This window comes from Callithrix jacchus, chromosome 19, assembly GCF_049354715.1.
Source record: "Callithrix jacchus isolate 240 chromosome 19, calJac240_pri, whole genome shotgun sequence".
Taxonomy (NCBI): Eukaryota; Metazoa; Chordata; class Mammalia; order Primates; family Cebidae; genus Callithrix; species Callithrix jacchus.
In genome coordinates this window covers 52,014,397-52,033,049 of record NC_133520.1, presented here as the reverse complement: position 1 = coordinate 52,033,049, position 18,653 = coordinate 52,014,397, and the positions used below count along the sequence as shown (strand labels likewise).

The following is an 18,653-nucleotide window of genomic DNA, read 5'->3' as shown; positions in this document are numbered from 1 at the left end:
GTGTGGGACTCAAGAGTCTGGGCTTGACTCTATGGTGAGACCCTGCACAAATCACTTCTCTGTGCTTCAGAGATCCCAGCTGCAGAATTGAGCCAATAATACCTATATCATCCTTTCTCATGCCTTCAGAGAAGATAAAAGGCATTAACTCTCCTAACTCACATTAGCACTCTTCTTATTAGTACCTAGTGGGCACCATTGTAAATGTTCACTGATATTGGTTATTTTCACCCCTGAACTTGTATATTTCAGCAGTCAATATCCAGGCCACCTTGGCTTCAAATATAAACTAAGCATGTTTGAATTGCAGAATCTCATATCATCACTGGAAATAAATTATGTTGGCTAAATAATTTCAGTGATATTGCTTCAAATAAATCATAAGTGTGAAATAATTAACAAAAGAGAAATAACTAAAATGCAAGATTTAACTTAAGATTTTTTTTTTTAAGCATGTTTGACCTCATGGTGTTTTAACAGCAACAGTTCCATGCTCAGAGGCTCCACATTAAGCAGATCAACTGTTATTTTCTGGTGCAAGATCCTTTGTAAGGCTGGCCTGATGACCAGGGTTGGGCTGGCTGTAGAAAAATCAGTCATGTGGCAGCTTGTTCAAAATCACAGATTTCCAAATCCAAGATCTAGAGAGCCCACGTCATTGGTTTGTGATGGAGCTCGGGGTCCGTATTCTGATCAAGCTCTCTCGGGTCTGAGGTTTGGACTCAAGGGACCAGAGAAACTGGGGTCTCCTAAAGATGCCAAGACATTTCAGAGAAGAGACAGCTGGAGGACAGCCCACACACTAGGCCCGGATGGGAGGGGCTTTGCCACATTGCATTAGAATTAAAGAAACTTCTGCTCCTTTTCTAGGCTATCATTTTTTTCCCCCTATGCTTTAAGTGTAGATATTTTTCTCATGTTCTGAGATTGTGATTTTAGCTTGATAACCTGATTTTAATCTCCTAGGTCAGATCTTGCATCCTCTTTACTTTATTTCTCCCTGAGATTCTGATTTCTGAGTTTCCTCAGTCTGGCAAGTGGACCTTAATTTCCTTTACAAGATGATCCTCTGTGACACGACAGCTGGCCCTAGTCTGGGGCCTCATCTCCAGTGGAAGCTCAGGAGGAAAAGTTGGGATGACGTCTTGGATTTCAGAAGAGAATATTTCCTCAGCACGCTGTGGGTGGGAGGAGTGGATTGATGGTAGATGGAGTGACCTCAGACCACAACAGTGACCTCCTGCCACAAGGCAGCATGCCAGGGCTTGGCAGAGCACACCTTGGTCTGGCTTGTTTCCCTATCGCTTTTCAACATGAAATTTGCTTTAAACGTTCTATCCTGTTGGAAATGTACGCTACTCTGAGTCAGTCCATTTTCTTTTACAAACCCGTTGCTTCTGTAAAATGCAGCCATCTTCTCCTAATCTCTATGGATGGAACATCAGCTAGGATCTGCCTCATCACTGTTCACATATTCGAAGACAGTCATCAAGCCATCTCATAGCTTTGCAGTTGGTGAACAATTTTGACTTCCCATTAAAACACAGCATTATATCTGGATGGCTTTCTTCAGTGGGAGACACAGTTCTTCCAAGAAGGTATGTCTCAAACCTTAAATCTAAAAAAATTAGTGTTTTCTTGTCACATCCATGTGAACCCATTCCATCTCCATAACATATCGACGTTTTATTTACAGACAATTTATATAAAGGTAGTCTGTTGCTCACTTGCATTTGGTATCTCATTTAAGATAATTTTCCTGTACTCATTCTCCCTAATTCTGCATGCATATATTTTTCTTTCTTGAGGACTATCCATCAAATCTGTGTCACTTTTGTAAAGTCAAGACATTTCCCCCCAAAATCAGTCAAGTAAAGGGTTTTTGTTTTGTTTTTTGTTTTTTTTTTTAGACACAGTCTTGCTCTGTTGCCAGGCTGGAGTGCAGTGGTGCAATCTCGGTTCACTGAAGCATTTGCCGCCTGGTTTCAAGTGATTTTCCTGCCTCAGCCTCGCGAGTAGCTGGGACTACAGGCAAACGCCACCATGCCCTACTAACTTTTGTATTTTTAGTAGTTTTACCATGTTGGCTAGAATGGTCTTGATCTCTCAACTTCATGATCTTGACTTGGCTTCTCAAAGTGCTGGGATTACAGGCATGAGCCACTGTGCCCAGCCTGAGGCAGCACATCTTTAAGACCCACCTGGAGAGTCAGAGTTCACCATCACCTGATGTCCTTTAACGTTAACTATGCAACAATGACTTGTTGGGTCTCCTACAGTACACCTAACGGCATACTCCCCATTTGAAAATTATACAACCATAGAGCACATATGCAAACTCAAAAAATTATGAGCCATTCTTACTTTGCACGTGAATATAATCATACTAAGTAAAAGATTAGCAAATTGAATCCATCATTGTATAAAAATAATAATATATCACGACAAGTAGAGTTTACCTCGGAATTGTAGGGTGTTTCAACATGAGGAAATCTACTAATGTACCACAACATTAATAGATTAAAGGAGAATAAAATCATCTGATTTATGCCCCCCTGACTTCTATACAAATTCAGCATCCTTTCTTGATAAAGCATTAGCAAGCTAGGAAAAGAAGGAAACTCCCTGCATTCATAATAGTGGTTTCATAGAAACCTAAACCAAACCCCATTTAAAAAATTAATTTTAAGTTCCATGGTGCATGTGTAGGATGTGCAGGTTTGTTATATACGTAAATGTGTACAATGGTGCCAAACCCCATTTTCAATGCTAACATATTAGACTCAGTCCCATTAATGCCTGAATTAAGCCAAGGATGCTATGGTAGGCAGAATAATGGCCCTCAAAGATGCCCATGTCCTAATCCCTGAAACCTGTGAGTAGATTACCTTACAAGGTAAAAGGAATTCTGTAGATGTGATTAAGTTGAGAATCTTAAAATGAGGAGATTATCTGGGTGGGTCCAATGTAATCACAAGGGTGTGAACGATGAAGGCAGAACCCTGTGTTCAAGTCAAGAGAGATTTGAAGATGCACCACTGCTGGCTTTGAAGATGGAAGGGGCCACAGGAATGTAAGCAGCCTCTAGAAAAGGAACAAATTCTCCCCTCAGAGCCTCCAGAAGGAGCACAGCCTTGAGGACACCATGACTGTAGTTTTCTGAAATCCATTTAGGACCCCTGACCTCTGGGACTGAAATATACTGAATGTATACTGCTTTCAATCACCAAGTGTGTTGTACTTTGTCACAGCGGCAGTGCAGCGCTGATACAGATGCCAACGTGTAACATTCAGCCGGTCCACTAAATAAAAGAATGGAGTTATAAACATTGGGAAAAAAAGTCAAAACTGTCACAATTTTTAGATATGTCCCTTCTTTCCACCAGAAAATCAGATAATTAATTGAAATATTATTATGTTAATAACAGAGTTCAGTAGAAGTGCCCAGAATGGGATAAATCTTAAAAAATAATTTCCTGTATACTGAAAGTAACCAAGTGGAAAACGTGACGGAAGAAATGGTTCTGTTCACAATCACGACAAAACCATAAAATACCTAGAAATAACCTCATTAAGAAATTTACAAAATGATAAAATGTTACCAAAGGACATTAAAAAAAAACTGAACGATCAGAAAGATACACCACATTACTAAATAATGTTCAATTTGTTTTCTCAAATTAATCTGTATCTTAAATACAGTCTCAATCAAAATTCCAATGGAGATTTAAAACTTTATCTGAAAAGAAAATGAGCAAGACTAGCATGCCAACAGAAAACTATAAAAGACAAAAAGAAAGTAAAGATGGGAGGACTTGGCTTCTCAGATGTCAGAATAATGTATCACTCCAGTACACCGAACAGTACGGTATCATTGTAGGAACAGACAAATCCAGAAGTACTCCATTTATGTATGGAGATGTAGTATCTGGCAAAAATGGTATTTCAGGTCAGTGATAATTTTTGCTAATTAACTAATGATGAGATACCAAATATAAATGACCAATAAACATAAATAAGATTCTTATTCTTCACTGTTAGTAGAAATGTAAGTTCAAATAAGAACAAGATATTATTATTATTATTATTATTATTATTATTTTGAGATGGAGTCTTGCTCTGTCACCAGGCAAGTACAGTGGTGTGATCTTGGCTCACTGCAACCTCCACCTCCCCGGTTCAAGTAGCTGGGACTACAGGTGTGTGCCACTATGCCCAGCTAACTTTTGTGTTTTTTAGTAGAGATGGGGTTTCACCATGTTGGCCAGGATGGTCTTGATCTCTTGACCTCGTGAGCCACCCACCTTGGGCTCCCAAAGTGTTGGGATTACAGGCATGAGACACCAGGCCTGGTCAAGATACAATTTTTTCACCCCTGAGGCTAGAAAAATCTGAAACAATGGAATACCCAGCGTTAGTGATCATGTGGCAAATGGTATTATTAAAAGTGCAAATTGGAACAGCTTTTTTTGGAAAGCAAAGCAATTTGACTGTATCTGATATTATGATTTTACATATATATTTCTTTTATCATTTAAATATTAAATAAATTAGCTGAAATTTATTATTTTATTACTTATGATATGACTAGATAGATAGATAGATAGATAGATAGATAGATGATAGATAGATAGATGATAGATAGATAGATAGATATTCATCCACAATTTCAGGCTCATAACTCCTATAACCCTCGTAGCAGTGCTGGGGTACTTCAAGCCTCAGAAGCAGGTCTCATGAAACAGAATCTCTCTCTGACCTTCTCCTGTCCTCCTTTCACCTGGCCAAGGCAAGACTCGAATCTGACTGTGGGTCATTAGACCCTCATTCCAGAAAGGGTTCTTCCTGTCCCATATTCTGGAGAAAGGAATGCAGCACAGAGAGGCCAAGAAGAATCTGAGCACACAGGCCTTGCTAGGTTTACATAATGCCCTTTCTGACCCATCACATTTCTGCACAGCTGTCCAAGCTTCAATCATGGACAACCGATGACGCTCTATAAAAGGCCAATAGAACATAGTTCCCGGAGCTTCTGGAGAGCTGAACACGTGGAGGTAGATTGGAAGGTGAAGAAGAATTCATCCACATGCCTGGAGAGTGGCGCACCCCAACTTCACAGGGATGGAAACTTCTGTGCTCAGGACCTTTCCAGACCTGGCCCTATGCATCTCTTCATCTGGCTGTTTATTTATATCCTTTAAAATATCCTTCATAATCAACCAGTAAACGTGTTTCCCTGGAATCTGTAAGCTGCTCTGGCAAATTAGTTGACCCCAAAGAGGGAATCACGGCACCCCTGTAGAAGTCAGTTGGTCAGAAGTTCGGGAAGCCCAGACGTGTGGGCCTCAACCTTCAACCTGTGGGATCTGACACCCTCTCTGGGTAGTGTCCAAAGTGGACTGGGAGACACCCAGCTAGTGTCTGCTGCTTTCTTACAGGGAGAAATCCCCACATATTCTGGGGCCACAGAAGTCTTCTGTGTTGATGATGGTTGTTGTTTTTGTGTGAAAACAGAGGAAAAACATGGTTTGAGAGTTTTTCCCTAAACAGTATCTATAAAAATTATGTGTAAAATTTGTTTGAGCTCTGCAGACTATTTTCTTCAAGTCAAACTATTTATGGACCCCTCGCCATAAATAGTTTAAATAGAAATCCCAGCTGTGGGTTGAAAAGCGGTGGAGCCTTGCTAGGCTCCAGCCTCCCCTCCCACAGCCTCCCCTCCACCCCACTCCCCAGGCACATCCAACCGGGTCAGAACTTCATGGACTTCACACCATGGGCTTAGGGTAGGATATAAAAGAAGTTGCCTTTTGTAAGTGAAAAAACTGAAATGAAAGTGTCTCGGAGGATCTTTGTATGTCATGGAACCTCTCAGTGAAGTGAACCAGTCCCAAATAATCAAGTATTTCCCTAGAATACTGAGAGGATTCTCCCCAGAGTTATCTCATCACCATGTCTGCAGCAAGCGGAGTTGACATCGAGTATGAGAAACTACTTGAAACAAAGGAAATCCCGTCAAAACAAAGTTTTAAAAAGCAGCTGGTAAGCATGGCGTTTAATTAAAGAAAAAGAAGTGAAGTGGGCCAAACAGGAAACGCCTGGATCGGGAACATCTGAGCAACTTACACAAAGAACAAGACTGAAAAACCCTTCGGAAATGTCTTAGGTATTAACTGAAATCATATTTGTAATTTGAGGTTTATAAAACATTTCAAATTGATCTTATTTTATTCATCTTCCCAGTGCTACGAATATCTGAAGAGTCATTTTGTGATTTCAAGTGCAAGATCTTATGAAACCACTGTTCTCTGCTTACAGTTTAATAAGGAGCTGCTCTTAGGGTCCACATCATAATGTTTTACGAATCCCACAGAGGAGTCTCCTGCTAGACCTGCAACAATCATCAAGCTTAGTCCCAGATGGCCACAAAGAGAATGCCCTGAGTCCAGTGTGAGACTGGGTCAGGGAGGACGGGGAGAGACTGGAGGCCAGCCAGCTCCTTCCCAGAAGATTGGCCTAAAACAGGCATTAACATGAGACTTTAAGGGTCAGGCTTTTGGCATTTCTCACATGTAAAAGAGATCATGAAATTCTGAGATGTGGGAGTTGAAAGAATAGTTGATGTCACAAATTCTAACTACCTTTGGTTCCTGCCTGTCCCTCTTGGTGACTCCAGTCCTTCAGGTGACTCTGGATGCTTGGAGGCATCCAGAGGGAAATGGAAAGTGCTACTAGCCACAACACTTTACCCTTTATCAATTCACAACTCTTACTTGATGATACCTCCCAGCCACTTGCCACCAGAGTAGACTCACAGCTGTCCCTTTCAAGAAGGACATTCAGAAACAGTCAACAAATCTCCCTGGGCTTGTTTACCTGATACCCCAGAACTCTGAAGGCTGCAAAGCAAATAGACAGGTGGGTTTTGCCCTTAATGAGTTTAAAATCCAACCTAACCACGCAAAACTCACTCAATTCAATATCAAAAGAACCCCTTCTGCAGTGCATGGTCAATAATGTAATATAGACACGATGAAGCAAGTCCAAGTAGAAGAAAACCCAGAGGGGCAGGCTAAGGAGAGGCACCCTTTCTCCTCCAAGCTCCCTAGGTTTGTGTGGTTCTCAAGCTTGGCTGCCCAGTGCATTCGCCTTGGGAGCTTTTGAAACTTGGGATCTGTGGTTCCGTCACAGAGGCGCTCATGGAATTTATTAAATATCCTGGGCATCAGAATATTTAAAAGCCTGACAGGAGATCTTAATGTGCACGTGGGGTTGAGAACCGCTCATCAAGGTGATTCGAGTCAGCAGGCGGAGTTCAGGGCCGTAGCCCCTCGTGCTAAACACCAAAAAAGCAGCTGGTAAGCGTGGCGTTTAGTTAAAGAAAAAGAAATAAAGCAGACCAAGCAAGAAATGCCTGGATCGGGAATATCTGAACAAGTTACACAAAAAACAAGACTGAAAAAGCCTTTGAAAATGTCTTAGGTATGAACTGAAATAATATTTGTAATTTGAAGTTTATGGAACATTTCAAATTGATCCAACAAAGGAGCTTGTTATTTTAATCATATACCCAGGTGCTATGAAAGCGGACATCTGAGCAGTGGCCACTGATTTGGGTGATTTGAAGGTGGCTCATGAAATTCCTAAGAGCAGGTTGGCATGAGTACTGTTTCCTTGGTGGACGACATCACCTGAGTGGCACAGGATGCCAAAGAGCCAGAAGAGTTTAATTTTGTTTTTGTTCTTTAAAAAGAGAGACGTGAGCTATTTACCTACTTAGAGGAGAGATCCAGTAGAAAAAGGGTTTGAAAAACAGAAGTGGCCTCCAATTAATTGGGCACTGTCTGGGCACTCAGGAGACAGGGTGAAGCACGGTGTGGACTAGAGCTCAGATGTGAAGATTTTCTTTTATGAAGACAGTTAGGGGAAGGGAACTAACACTGATTGAGCACCAACTCTGTTAGGGACTGCACTAGACACTTCATAGGCATGATTGTGTTGAATCTTCCCAGCAAATCTGCAAGGACCTACAGAAGGTCCTACACCCAGAATCCCTGGGTCTTGAATGTTCCATGTGAATGATATTTCCAAATTGAATACTCCAAAAGATCAGTGATCAAAAAAATGTTCTTGCAGGCCCAACATAATTTATTATGAAAAGAACTATCTGAAAGTAGTGTAAGAAGTCCGGCTTCAAATTAAAGAAAATGATTGACAAAATCTGTCAAACATGTAAAAGTGGGTGCCTGTACTTAAGAGACTGCAACTGCTCCCCCAGGTACCTGATGGCCATATTGTGAGCGGCGGTCCCCAGAGCTCTCCTCCCCAGGGTGCACAGGGCGAAGGACAGAGTCACCAAGGGAGAGTCCTCGTCACTGTCCAGGCTCTTTGAAGGCTGAAAGAGCAAGAAGTTAACTCAGCTTTCACACTGGTTCCGATATGTACCAACACGGAATCATAAATGTAGAGTGACAGTAGGCTTTGCAAGTCAACCACGTGGCCATCAGTCCCCTCTAAGATGACCCCACAGACAGGGAACTCTCAGCTCCCTGAAGGGGTTTCTCCTGTGGTTGAACAAGGAAAAAAAATAAAAGTGGAAAAGTTATTTTAGGAGAGAAAGAGGCCTACAACATGGACTGATGACCTGCTTTTCTGGGATTTGAAATATGGCACTTCAGGTCATAAAGCTGGGCAGTAATTACAGTAAATAGGTGTGCCCACCTTAACACTCTCCAATGCAAAGGAGAAGCATGGTCTAGCAGGGAGAGAAAAAGAATTTGGATCCAATGTGAAGGAGAGTCCTCTGTTCTCCCTGTAACAAGGAGCCCTGTGGGTTGACTGGTTGACTGTAAGTCCACAATCAACAACTAAATTAATCTTTCAGCTCAGGCATGGTGGCTCATGCCTGTAATCCCAGCACTTTGGGAAGCCAAGGTGGGAGGATCACTTGAGACCAGGAGTTCAAGACCATCCTGGGCAACATAGCAAAACCCCATCTCCAAAAAAAGTTTTTAAAGATTAGTCAGGCATGGTGGTACGTGCCTTGAGTCCCAGCTCCTCGGGAGGTTAAGACAGGAGGATCACTTGATCCCAGGAGTTCGAGGCTGCAATGAGCTATGATTGTTCCACTGGACTCCAGCCTGGGGAGAGTGAGACTCTGTCTCTTAAAAAAAAAATTGTCCAAAGTCAGATTAAAAAAAAAAAAGGGGGGGAAAGGGGGGGTGATGGAGAGTAGGGGGATGGAGAGAAAATTTAAAGTAAAAATATCTTTTGCAAGAAAAATAAAATAATTTCATGAACCAACTGAGAAAGGACAGAGCCATTATGGAGCTATAGCCGATAGCATCAATCAATTCTTTGTATATCTCAACTGTTAAAGAGGCTGGCATGAATTAAGATTAACGTATCTTCTTCGTGGTTGGTCTGAACAAAGCAGGTTCTGCCACCTGCTTCTTCTGCCACCTGTTTCTAATCACCCATAAGAAATTCACAGACGTTGGCTAGTGTGCTGGTTTGGATTTTTTCTGCCTAGCACATGCCACATAGTGCATCAGCTGCTGAGGAAGTTGTTTCTAACCTGCACCCACATTTTCCAACAATGACCCATGAACTCAGCTTTTCAAATCCTAAGAAGCAAAGTAAACCTGCTCCCTTCATTTGCTCCATCCCCCTTCTGCTCCTTCCCTGCCCCTTCTCCTCTTTTTACAAACTGTCATAATTCTTGATTATATTTCTCAGAGGTAGGATTCACTTCCAGAGAAGTGTTCTCAGCACATAAGCAATAACAGCACAGACACACAAAATAACGATGGCAGAAGTTAAGTTGAACCATCTGATTGCCAAATAGAATTTTCATGCCCATGATTAAATATATTCAGTAAATCCCCCTGATTCCAGCACAGAGAAGCTGCAAATGTTTAAAAGCTATAATAGAGGCTTAAAACTGCACTGGCCCTGAGCACCGCATAAAGGGATATAAACCTTCAAGTCTCCTTCACTACAGACATGGTATATTGATTCTCCTATTTAATTTTGCTTACCTTCAATAAACATTTATCCAAATAGTGCTTTTTGTTTCTATCCTCTGTGTTGTAAGTCTACCAAAGAATATTAGAAAGAGCTGGACATGACAATGTTCTTTGTTTATTAAACTTCCATTCCATGCCCAGCGCCCACCTCCCTGACCTACCTCTTGTCTCTTCCGAGCACAGTGTTGAATCCATTCTAGATAAACGTTGCAGAAGCTAGCTCGTGTGATCCCCTGGAGACACGGGACGTAGTCATCATCAGTGTTAATGTTGAATATTGCAAGGTCACGCTCAATGTAATGCCACTTGGCAAAGGGCTGCAGGGACTTCAGAAGTGATTCATTTTTGATCCAGGAGAGGAGTTTGGGAGATGTTACCATATAGTATATTATACTCTGCAGAGAAAAAGCAAGATTTTGAGCCTTTACAGCTATTCTAAAGCCAGGAAGAATTTATTTGTTTATTTAATCGTAGAAAGTAAAATAACCTCAGGAAAAGTAAGAGACATGAAATCCCGACATATGGGATCGTTTGTATTTTCTGCTGGGTGTAATGCACAGAACTCATTTCAGACATTCTAAAATGTCCTCTCTTAAGGGTTATCATAGGGAAGAGGGAAATGAGAAGAACGTAATGCTAACAGAATGTAACAGAACAGAATTTCTGTGATGAAGAAGAATGACAGTCAGCCCTGTCCTCTCTGATAGAAGCACACAAAAGCACCCTTGGCTGGGGTTGTTGCAGGCTTTGGTGGGTCCTAGGCTAGGCTGATTCAACCTAGGTTGACTGGGGTAGACCCTCCTCCAGAGTCCTAGCCAAAGAGTATTTAATGAGCTAAAACAACAGGGTTTTGAGTTTGTTTGTTTTTTGAGACAGCAGTGTCTCTCTCTAACACCCAGGCTGAAGTGCAGTGGTACAGTCATGGCTCACTGAAGCCTTGAACTCCTGAGCTCAAGCGATCCTCCTGCCTCAGCCTCTGGAGCAACTAGGACTACAGGTACAAGCCACCATGTCTGGCTAATTGTTTAGTTTTTATTTTTGTAGAGACAGGGTCATGTTGCCCAGTCTGGTCTTGTCCTGGGCTCAATCATCCTCCTGCCTCAGCCCCCAAAAGTGCTAGGATTACAGGTGTGATCCACTGTGCCCAGCCAAAACAACGCAGTTCTTAGGGAAAGTATGGACCATGTGAAATTGTTGTAACCTTCACACACTTAATCCTGAGTGCCCAGACAGTGGACATCTGTGATACGTTCACAAGGAACCCATGTTTCCTTCTTAATCAGACACTGTACTTATGAGTCCCATTTGGAGAAAATGCCTCCCTTGGGCTTGATTATTCTGAGTAACAGCTTTGTGGAAAGCCATTTTGTAGTTTTCGAATGAATTTCTCCTTCAAAAAGGCTAGCACCTGGCCTCAAGAAATAAAAATGTGACAGAGGAAATGAAAATCCAAGGCTGATAGGCTTGGATCAGGGTGTGCTGCTGCAGAGTCACTGCCAGCATCACCGCAGTTCCATTATAGCAGAAAAATGCAAGTGGTGCTTGGGGCTGTTGAGGCTGAGGGGCATCCCTGGAACGAGGCTGCACCTCTCATCATGAAATCATGAGAGGCTAGGGGGCTCGCAGTGTTTAATGCAAGGAGGCAGGCCTGTGTGCTCCTGTTAGAAACACTTAACTGATGCTCTTCTCTGTTTATAAAAAACACATTCTTTTTAAATGAGAAAGCAGAAAGAAATGAATATTGGGTGGACGGAGACAAAGTCTTCAGTGACTGACGCCTGTAAGTGGAGTGGGCCAAGAAACCCTTTTCTAGGGGAGCTCCCACCCTCCCTCTCTGGCTGGAAAATGAAACCCAGAGCTCAAAGCCTCAGGTTACTGAGGTATCTGGTTTCAAGGTTTTTTTTTTTAGGAGTTTAGCAGGTGAAGAGACAGCCTCTGATTTCCACTAAACAATTGGAAACACATGACTTAGGCTTTCTTTTGTGAGGACTAAGGACAGCCTGGACTTTAGGGAGGTTCATCCATGGTTCTTGGCTTATGGTCTTCCTTGTTTTGGGCACATCTTCTATTAGACTCCTCAGTTCACCTGTCCCAAAAATGAGGAAGTGGAAAAATGAAATCTGCAGATAATCACTAGAATTCAGTAGCGTGCCTCTTCTCCCATCCTCTGCAACCCTGCACCCCATGATAACCATGCCAGCCTCAAGAAATCTCTTCAATATAAAGAGGAAGGAAGAGAGTGAGTGATGGAAGAGGTCAAGGAAGCTGAAAGCAAAGGCAGGAAAGAAAGACGTGCTAATGATGTCCACGTTGCATGTCTGTTCTGAGGTTTAGAATGAGATGATGTATATGAGGAACTTAGCACAGGGCCTGGCCCCTTAACATGTGTGCAAGTGGAAAAAAAAAGTCGTGTCTTTGACATCTGTGACTTACCTACCCAGCAAGCAGGATAAGCGTGGGGCTCCCAGGGGAGGCGGACAGTGGCAGCAGTAGCAGCAGCCCAGGAGAGGTTGAGGCACAGGGGCGAGGGAACGGGGATGGCATTAGGGGACAGGAGACCTGCTGTGTCTGCGGTGGTCACCAGAGTGCACATCTCATAGTCACAAATACGAACTTTGAATCTGGAGGGTTCTCTCTTGTCTCCTTGCTGGCTGGATCATTTACAGACAGTTTAAGTGGTCGGCCCAAAGTTGCAAGCAAAAGAAGGTAATGAAGCCCATGCCCATGGGCACTGCTTCTCGGCTGGGCATTGCAAAGGGAAAAAAGAAATTTGGTCTCTCCAAACATCTAGCTCTAGTGAACATCTGGTCTAGTTTCCCCCAATATGGCCTAATCACATACCAGATAAGAATAACAAACAAAGATTGAAAGACAAAGTTTTTATGTTTTCATTCATTGCTAGGGAGGAATGAAAACAACCCCACAGCCGATGAAGTCAGAATAGTTAATGAGGACTTTGAACCCCAGAGGTTAGCACTTCCTCCTGTTGTCTGGCAAAACCCCGCAGTGCCGACTTCAGAACAGAGCTCAGCTTGATGCTCAGCTTCTAAATCACAGCACCGACACTGCTCACCGGGAGAAAACAGAACCATCCCACTTTGTGCAAGTCGTACCCTATCTCCATTCCTTCTACGCAGAACTTCTGTCATGGAGACATAGTCAATGAACACTGTAAAATCCTTCAGAATCTGTCAGGATGAAGTGGATACAACACTAAGTAAAACTGATGATTTGGGGTAGTGACAATGAATTGATGGGGTAAACCTGGACCGTGTTAAAAGCTGGACCCCTCCTGAATAAATTCATGATATCTGGCTCCTCCAGCAGCGATCCTCCGGGTTCCTCATTTCAATTGTAGATCAGCATATTCTTTCAGACAGCTCATCCTAGGAAGGGGGGCCTGGCAGGCAGACCCACCTGACAGGTTGTTCGCTCCTCATTCTGCAAGGCCAGCGATAAGCGCGTCTCCTTTCTAAAAGAGCTGCCCAGAAACAATGGCAGCCAGAGCGCCAGGCCCACACAGAAAGAAGCAGATTCCTCGACTGCTGAGAGGGTTTTAAACACTAATAAACTGAAGAGAGCTGGAGGAGACACGAGGGAGAACCTCAGGTCACCAGGAAGGAAATGATTTCAAATATATTCATGGAGGGTGGGGGAACTAACTCAGTTTATTAGGAGATTTAAAAAATTCCCTTTGTAGTAAAGGAATGATTTCAAATTTTCTTCCTTTTCACTTTGCCTCTCCAGTAAGAAAATAATAAAGAGAATGCACCGAACTCTTGAAACTTTAAGTAATTCAGAGCTACAAAGGCAACTTTGTTTACCTAGCAACTGGGCCGAAGAAGAAAATAATCTTTGTTAACCCCCAAAATGCTGTTTCTTCTGTTCTAATAGCCACTTAGCCCTCCTGAAATTTCCCTTAACTAGCTGCACCGGGGAATGAGTGCAAGTTCCGAGCCACCCCTTGCCGAAGGGCAGGAAAGCACTGAGTGCTGTATTTGGAGGCAACCTTGCAGGATAGGCCTGACAGTTACAAGGTGAATGAGACACGGGAGCACTATGAGGCCCCATCTCTCCATAAATCTCAGCCCCATCCTGAGTGCTGACTTGGAGTTAAGAAAATTCTTGTTTCTGTGGGCACAGCTGTGTCTGTAGTAGCTCCAAAGTCTAGTTGTGTATCAAATCACTTAGGAAACTTATTAAACAATGTAAGTCCTTGGGTCCCACCCCAGGCCCATGGAATTTGAATGTGTAATTATCTAGCTCACGGGGGGAGGAGGGGAGTCTGCTCTAGGTTTGCCCTGGCTCTGGCTTGTGAGAGGCGCCATGCTAGGTAGCACACCTGTGCACTTCCTGCCTCTCCTAGCCCACCTGCAATGGCCATTCTGTCTTCGCTCTCCTTTCTTAAAAAACAAAGTCAAGGATGTTGTTTTCCCATAAGCCAACTATTACCCAGCAGGTTCTGGGGGGCCCTTCCTGAGCCCTCTTCATTTGGACATGATCCTGGATTTGCCAAATGGCAAATTGTCATCTTAGAAATTATCTAGGGAACTGGGAGGCACATTTCCAGCAGTCAGGAGAAAAGAAAGGTGAGTATCAAGTACCAGTCCAAGGAAAGAAGATATCAAAAGCTGGTCCAGTCATGTAATCCCCAAGGCTTCTGTAAAAGCCAGCAGGGTTAGGCCAGGGAGAATGGACCCAGGCAGGGCATCTCACTCACTGCTCCTCCCTTCGTTCCTACTCATGGTGATCTGCTGGCCCCATGGTGAGGGGTCAGGTCTGTCCACATGTCTGGCTCATGGAAAGGCAGGGATGTGGCTCAGTATTGAGCCCCACTCCCACCACTCGTGCCTGCAGCAGGCCACCAAACCCTTGCCTGAATTAAGATCTCTTTTCTCCAGACTGTATGACCCAGACTCCAAACCTATGTTCCCTGGAACCTTTGTTCATTCAGTACAAAAAAACTGATTGGGCCATGTGATACACAGGTCATCAAGCAGAGCTCTGAGGACCGAAAGAGGACTCAGGTGTGGCTGCTTTGTTTAGGGAATTGCCATAAAGTGAAGCAGGAAAGGTTCAGGGGAGGTGAATGCCAAGCACGGCCCCGGGTAAACCAGCTGGTGAGGAAGAGCTGTTGGAACCGAGGTTGCAAGAGAAGCTGTTGGGCATGTGGGAGGGAGATGAGAGTCTCTGCAGGAGGAGCGAGCAGTGTGCAAGTGTGTAGGTCAGGGAACACAGGTAGTATATGCACAGTGTGTACACAAAACAGCGAGAGATGGGGGAAGGGGAGTGGGAAACACAGCCAGGAGCAACAGTGGAGGTCTCTTGGTAGCAGATGAAAGAGTCTAGCCTAATTCTTGAGGCAACAGGGAGATGTCAACTCCAGGGCTTATCTACCTGGCCTGTCTAGACCCACACGACTGGTCCTCACTGTCCCCTTCCAGCCACTTGCTTCATGGGCCTGTGAGTCTTCTTGCTGAGTCAGCCACTGGATCTAGCTGTTCCTGTAACCACCCTGTCTTGCCTCCTGAAAACGAAAGGAAATACTCAAGGGACACTTTCCTTGTCGAGGGATATAACAGAGATGGCTGGTTACCATTTATCATCTGTTTTCTCCTTCTTCTGTGAACATATGATTTCATTCTGGGCTCATGGCTGCCCAAAATACACTTTCCAGACCCTCTTCCAGGTGGCATGTGACAATGTTCTGGCTGATGGGATACAGCAGGAAGATATTGTGGTAACGTCCTAGAACCTCTTTAACGGGCAGCTGGTGCATACCCTTGGTCTTCATTTCCTGTGCCCTTTCCTCTATCCCTTTAAGCCTGTAACTTAAATCATGGAACTCAAATTCTGGAAGTGACCATACCAACCATCATCAAAGTTCGAGAGAACTAAGCTTCTAACACACATGCCACTCTGATGTCATGGCCCACTGCCAAATCTAACACAACTGGTATATCGAGTTTACCTAGAGTTTAGAAATAGAAGATAGGTTATAACTCCCTGATTTGCTTCCCAAATCTGCCCCAATTTAAGTTGGACGCAACATGTATAGTTCTGCATGAAATCTGAATATAATATTTTGCATCTCTAGCACACACAAAGATGGTGAGCACGAACTGCTAAAACTATTGTAAATATTCTGCCACAGGAAAGGGTTTTGCAAACATTTTGTGTTGCAATCAGCTAAAGGGATAAGATCTAACAGTTATTTGCCCTTCTGACTTTCACAGACTATCTTCTATTTCCATTTAGCTTCAGCAGGTATTAAGCATGCCAGGAATCCCCAATAGCTATTCCAAATTTTTTTTTTTTTTTTTTTTTTTTGAGACAGGGTCTTGCTGTGTCACCCGGGCTGGAGTGCAGTGGTGCAATCACAGCTCACTGCATCCTCAAACTCTGGGGCTCAAACAATTCTCTTGCCTCAGCCTCCTGAGAAGCTGGGACTACAGGTGTGTACCCCATATCTAGCTAATTTTTAGATTTTTTTTGGTAGAGATGGGGTCTTGCTATGTTGCCTAGGCTGGTCTTAAACTCCTGGGCTCAAACAATCCTTCTGGCTTGGCCTCCCAAAGCTCTGGGATTATAGGCACGAGCCACCATGCTTGGTTTTATTCCAAATTTCTCAATGCTCTTTGCTTGTTAGCTAGTTAAAACTTTAGGTGCCATGTTATCTTTTTGTTCTGGGTTTCCTCATTTCTGCTGGACCACTTGCCTCGGCATGCTGGCAGGGAGCTTTGTGGTCTCTGATGAATCATGAACTCTTTTATTCACTCACATAAAGCAAAGCCCTCTAGGATTTTTCCAAAAGCCATAGTTTCCAAGATGGCTGGGTTTCCAATTCAGAAGCCAAGCTTCCTCTTTTTGAACAGCATTAAAATATGACCTTTCTGTGGGCCATTCAGGACTTCCACCATGCCAAGTCCCCACAAATCTCCTGCATAAGTCCCACAGAGAAGATTTCCTCCACCACACAGCCCTTGCCTGCCCCTACCCCTTTCAGAAAACAGCTCAGCCCTGATAAGCACGACATATCCTCGGTCAAGTCCTACACTTGTTTTCCAGGAGACTCACTCCAAATTGCCATGATTTCTGAGGTTGAATACAGATTGGGCAGATGTAGGCACTGAGCAACTGAAAAAATATGTAATTGGTCTCCATGTGAACCATAGGAGAAAAGGCTGTCACAACCAATTCTGACTGGATGATTTAGCTACATTTTGAGTGCTCCTTGTGAGCTTAAAATACAATTCTGGTTCTCAAGTGGACACTTTGCAGAGCACCTAATTTGACACTTATAACTCAAACATGGAGGCTTAGTAATATTTCTAGGATATTTAAATTTCTCATCATCATCAGGACAAGGAAATCATGCTGTGGTAGAAGAGGCAAAGAAGGCCTAGGTAACAAAACGGTCTGCCTATCGGTGGCTATGCTTAGCATATGACCCAGGGCACAAACCTCAGGTTAAAGCAAAGCCCTCTATGATTTTTCCAAAAGCAATGGTTCCCCGGATGGCTGGGTTTCCAATTCAGAAGCTGAGGATGAGAAGCTTCAAAATGTAGCTTCAGCGGAGCTCGTTTGGAGCTTCCTGTGCCATCCTAGCATTCTGTCTTAGACAGGTGTTTGGAAGGCAGAGCGTACCTTGATGTAGTAGCGGATGAGGATCCTTCGGAGGTCAAACACTTGCAGCATGGTGGCCGCGTTGTTGTGCAGGATGCTGTAGCCCTCTAGGATGTACTGGGTCCGCGTGATTTCCCAGGTGAGCCAGCGGAGGTGAAAGGCAGCGTTACAGGACAGCAGGTGGGGCAAGTGGCCCGGTTTGCAGAAGCAGCAGCCTCTGTCCTCCTCGTCGCCCTCCATGATGGCTTCCACCTCTCTCTGCTGGCAGTAGGTTCCTGGCAGAGCACAAACACGATGGAGTTTTGATGAGAAGGCATGCTAGAATGTTCGCTTCAATGGATTTCCCCATGCCTTCATCAGAGGGGAAGAGGCTGAAGGGAATTGAGGAATTGGGAAATTCGTTTATTCTCAAATAAGTCCCCCAAAGAAGTCACAATTCTCATAATCATGAACTCTTTTATTCACTCACATTCATTCTGAGTCCTGTAGAAAATATACTTAAACTATTTAAAAATGTTTATGGAGACATGAGCTAAATGTCAGTGCAGAAGAACATCATTTCAGTGGGAGGCAGTAGTCGATAAACAGGTTTTGGAAAAGGTAGTACAGACTAACTGCTTGACTTTAGTCCATTTATTTAACTGGTCCAAGCTCGATTCCTCATCTGTAGAACAGGCTAATGTAAGGATGAAATCAAATGGCATATGCAAAGTGATTAGTCACCACAAAAAAATGGTAGTTGTTCCAATTACTTTTACTAGATTGTGAGCTAAGGGCAGTGCCTGGCACGTAGAAATTCAGTAAACACACAAATAAATAAACAAACAGATGAGCTAGTGAATAAGTTAATGTATTCACCAAATATTGAGTGCACCCAATGCACTGTGAATACGGCAATGAAAAAAAAATACATAAAATCCCTGTCCTTGTGTAACTTACCTGATCTTAACCTAAACTGATAAAAGTTTAGGTTAAAGAAGACAGACAAATAATAATAAA

At 43.4% G+C, this 18,653-nt stretch overlaps 1 protein-coding gene across 8 annotated transcripts in view; it reads right to left on the bottom strand.

The window, feature by feature from the left end:
* The window catches only part of PCNX2 (pecanex 2), a 309,710-nt gene that overhangs the window by 25,117 nt on the left and 265,940 nt on the right, over nt 1-18,653 (bottom strand). For all 8 annotated transcript variants that reach the window (XM_035280793.3, XM_035280794.3, XM_035280799.3 and 5 more), the window contains 3 exons: nt 17,676-17,929; nt 10,190-10,423; nt 8,283-8,395 (listed from right to left, as the gene is read on the bottom strand). In XM_035280793.3, the coding sequence (XP_035136684.3) occupies nt 8,283-8,395; nt 10,190-10,423; nt 17,676-17,929 (601 nt within the window). The remainder of the gene's footprint in view (nt 1-8,282; nt 8,396-10,189; nt 10,424-17,675; nt 17,930-18,653) is intronic.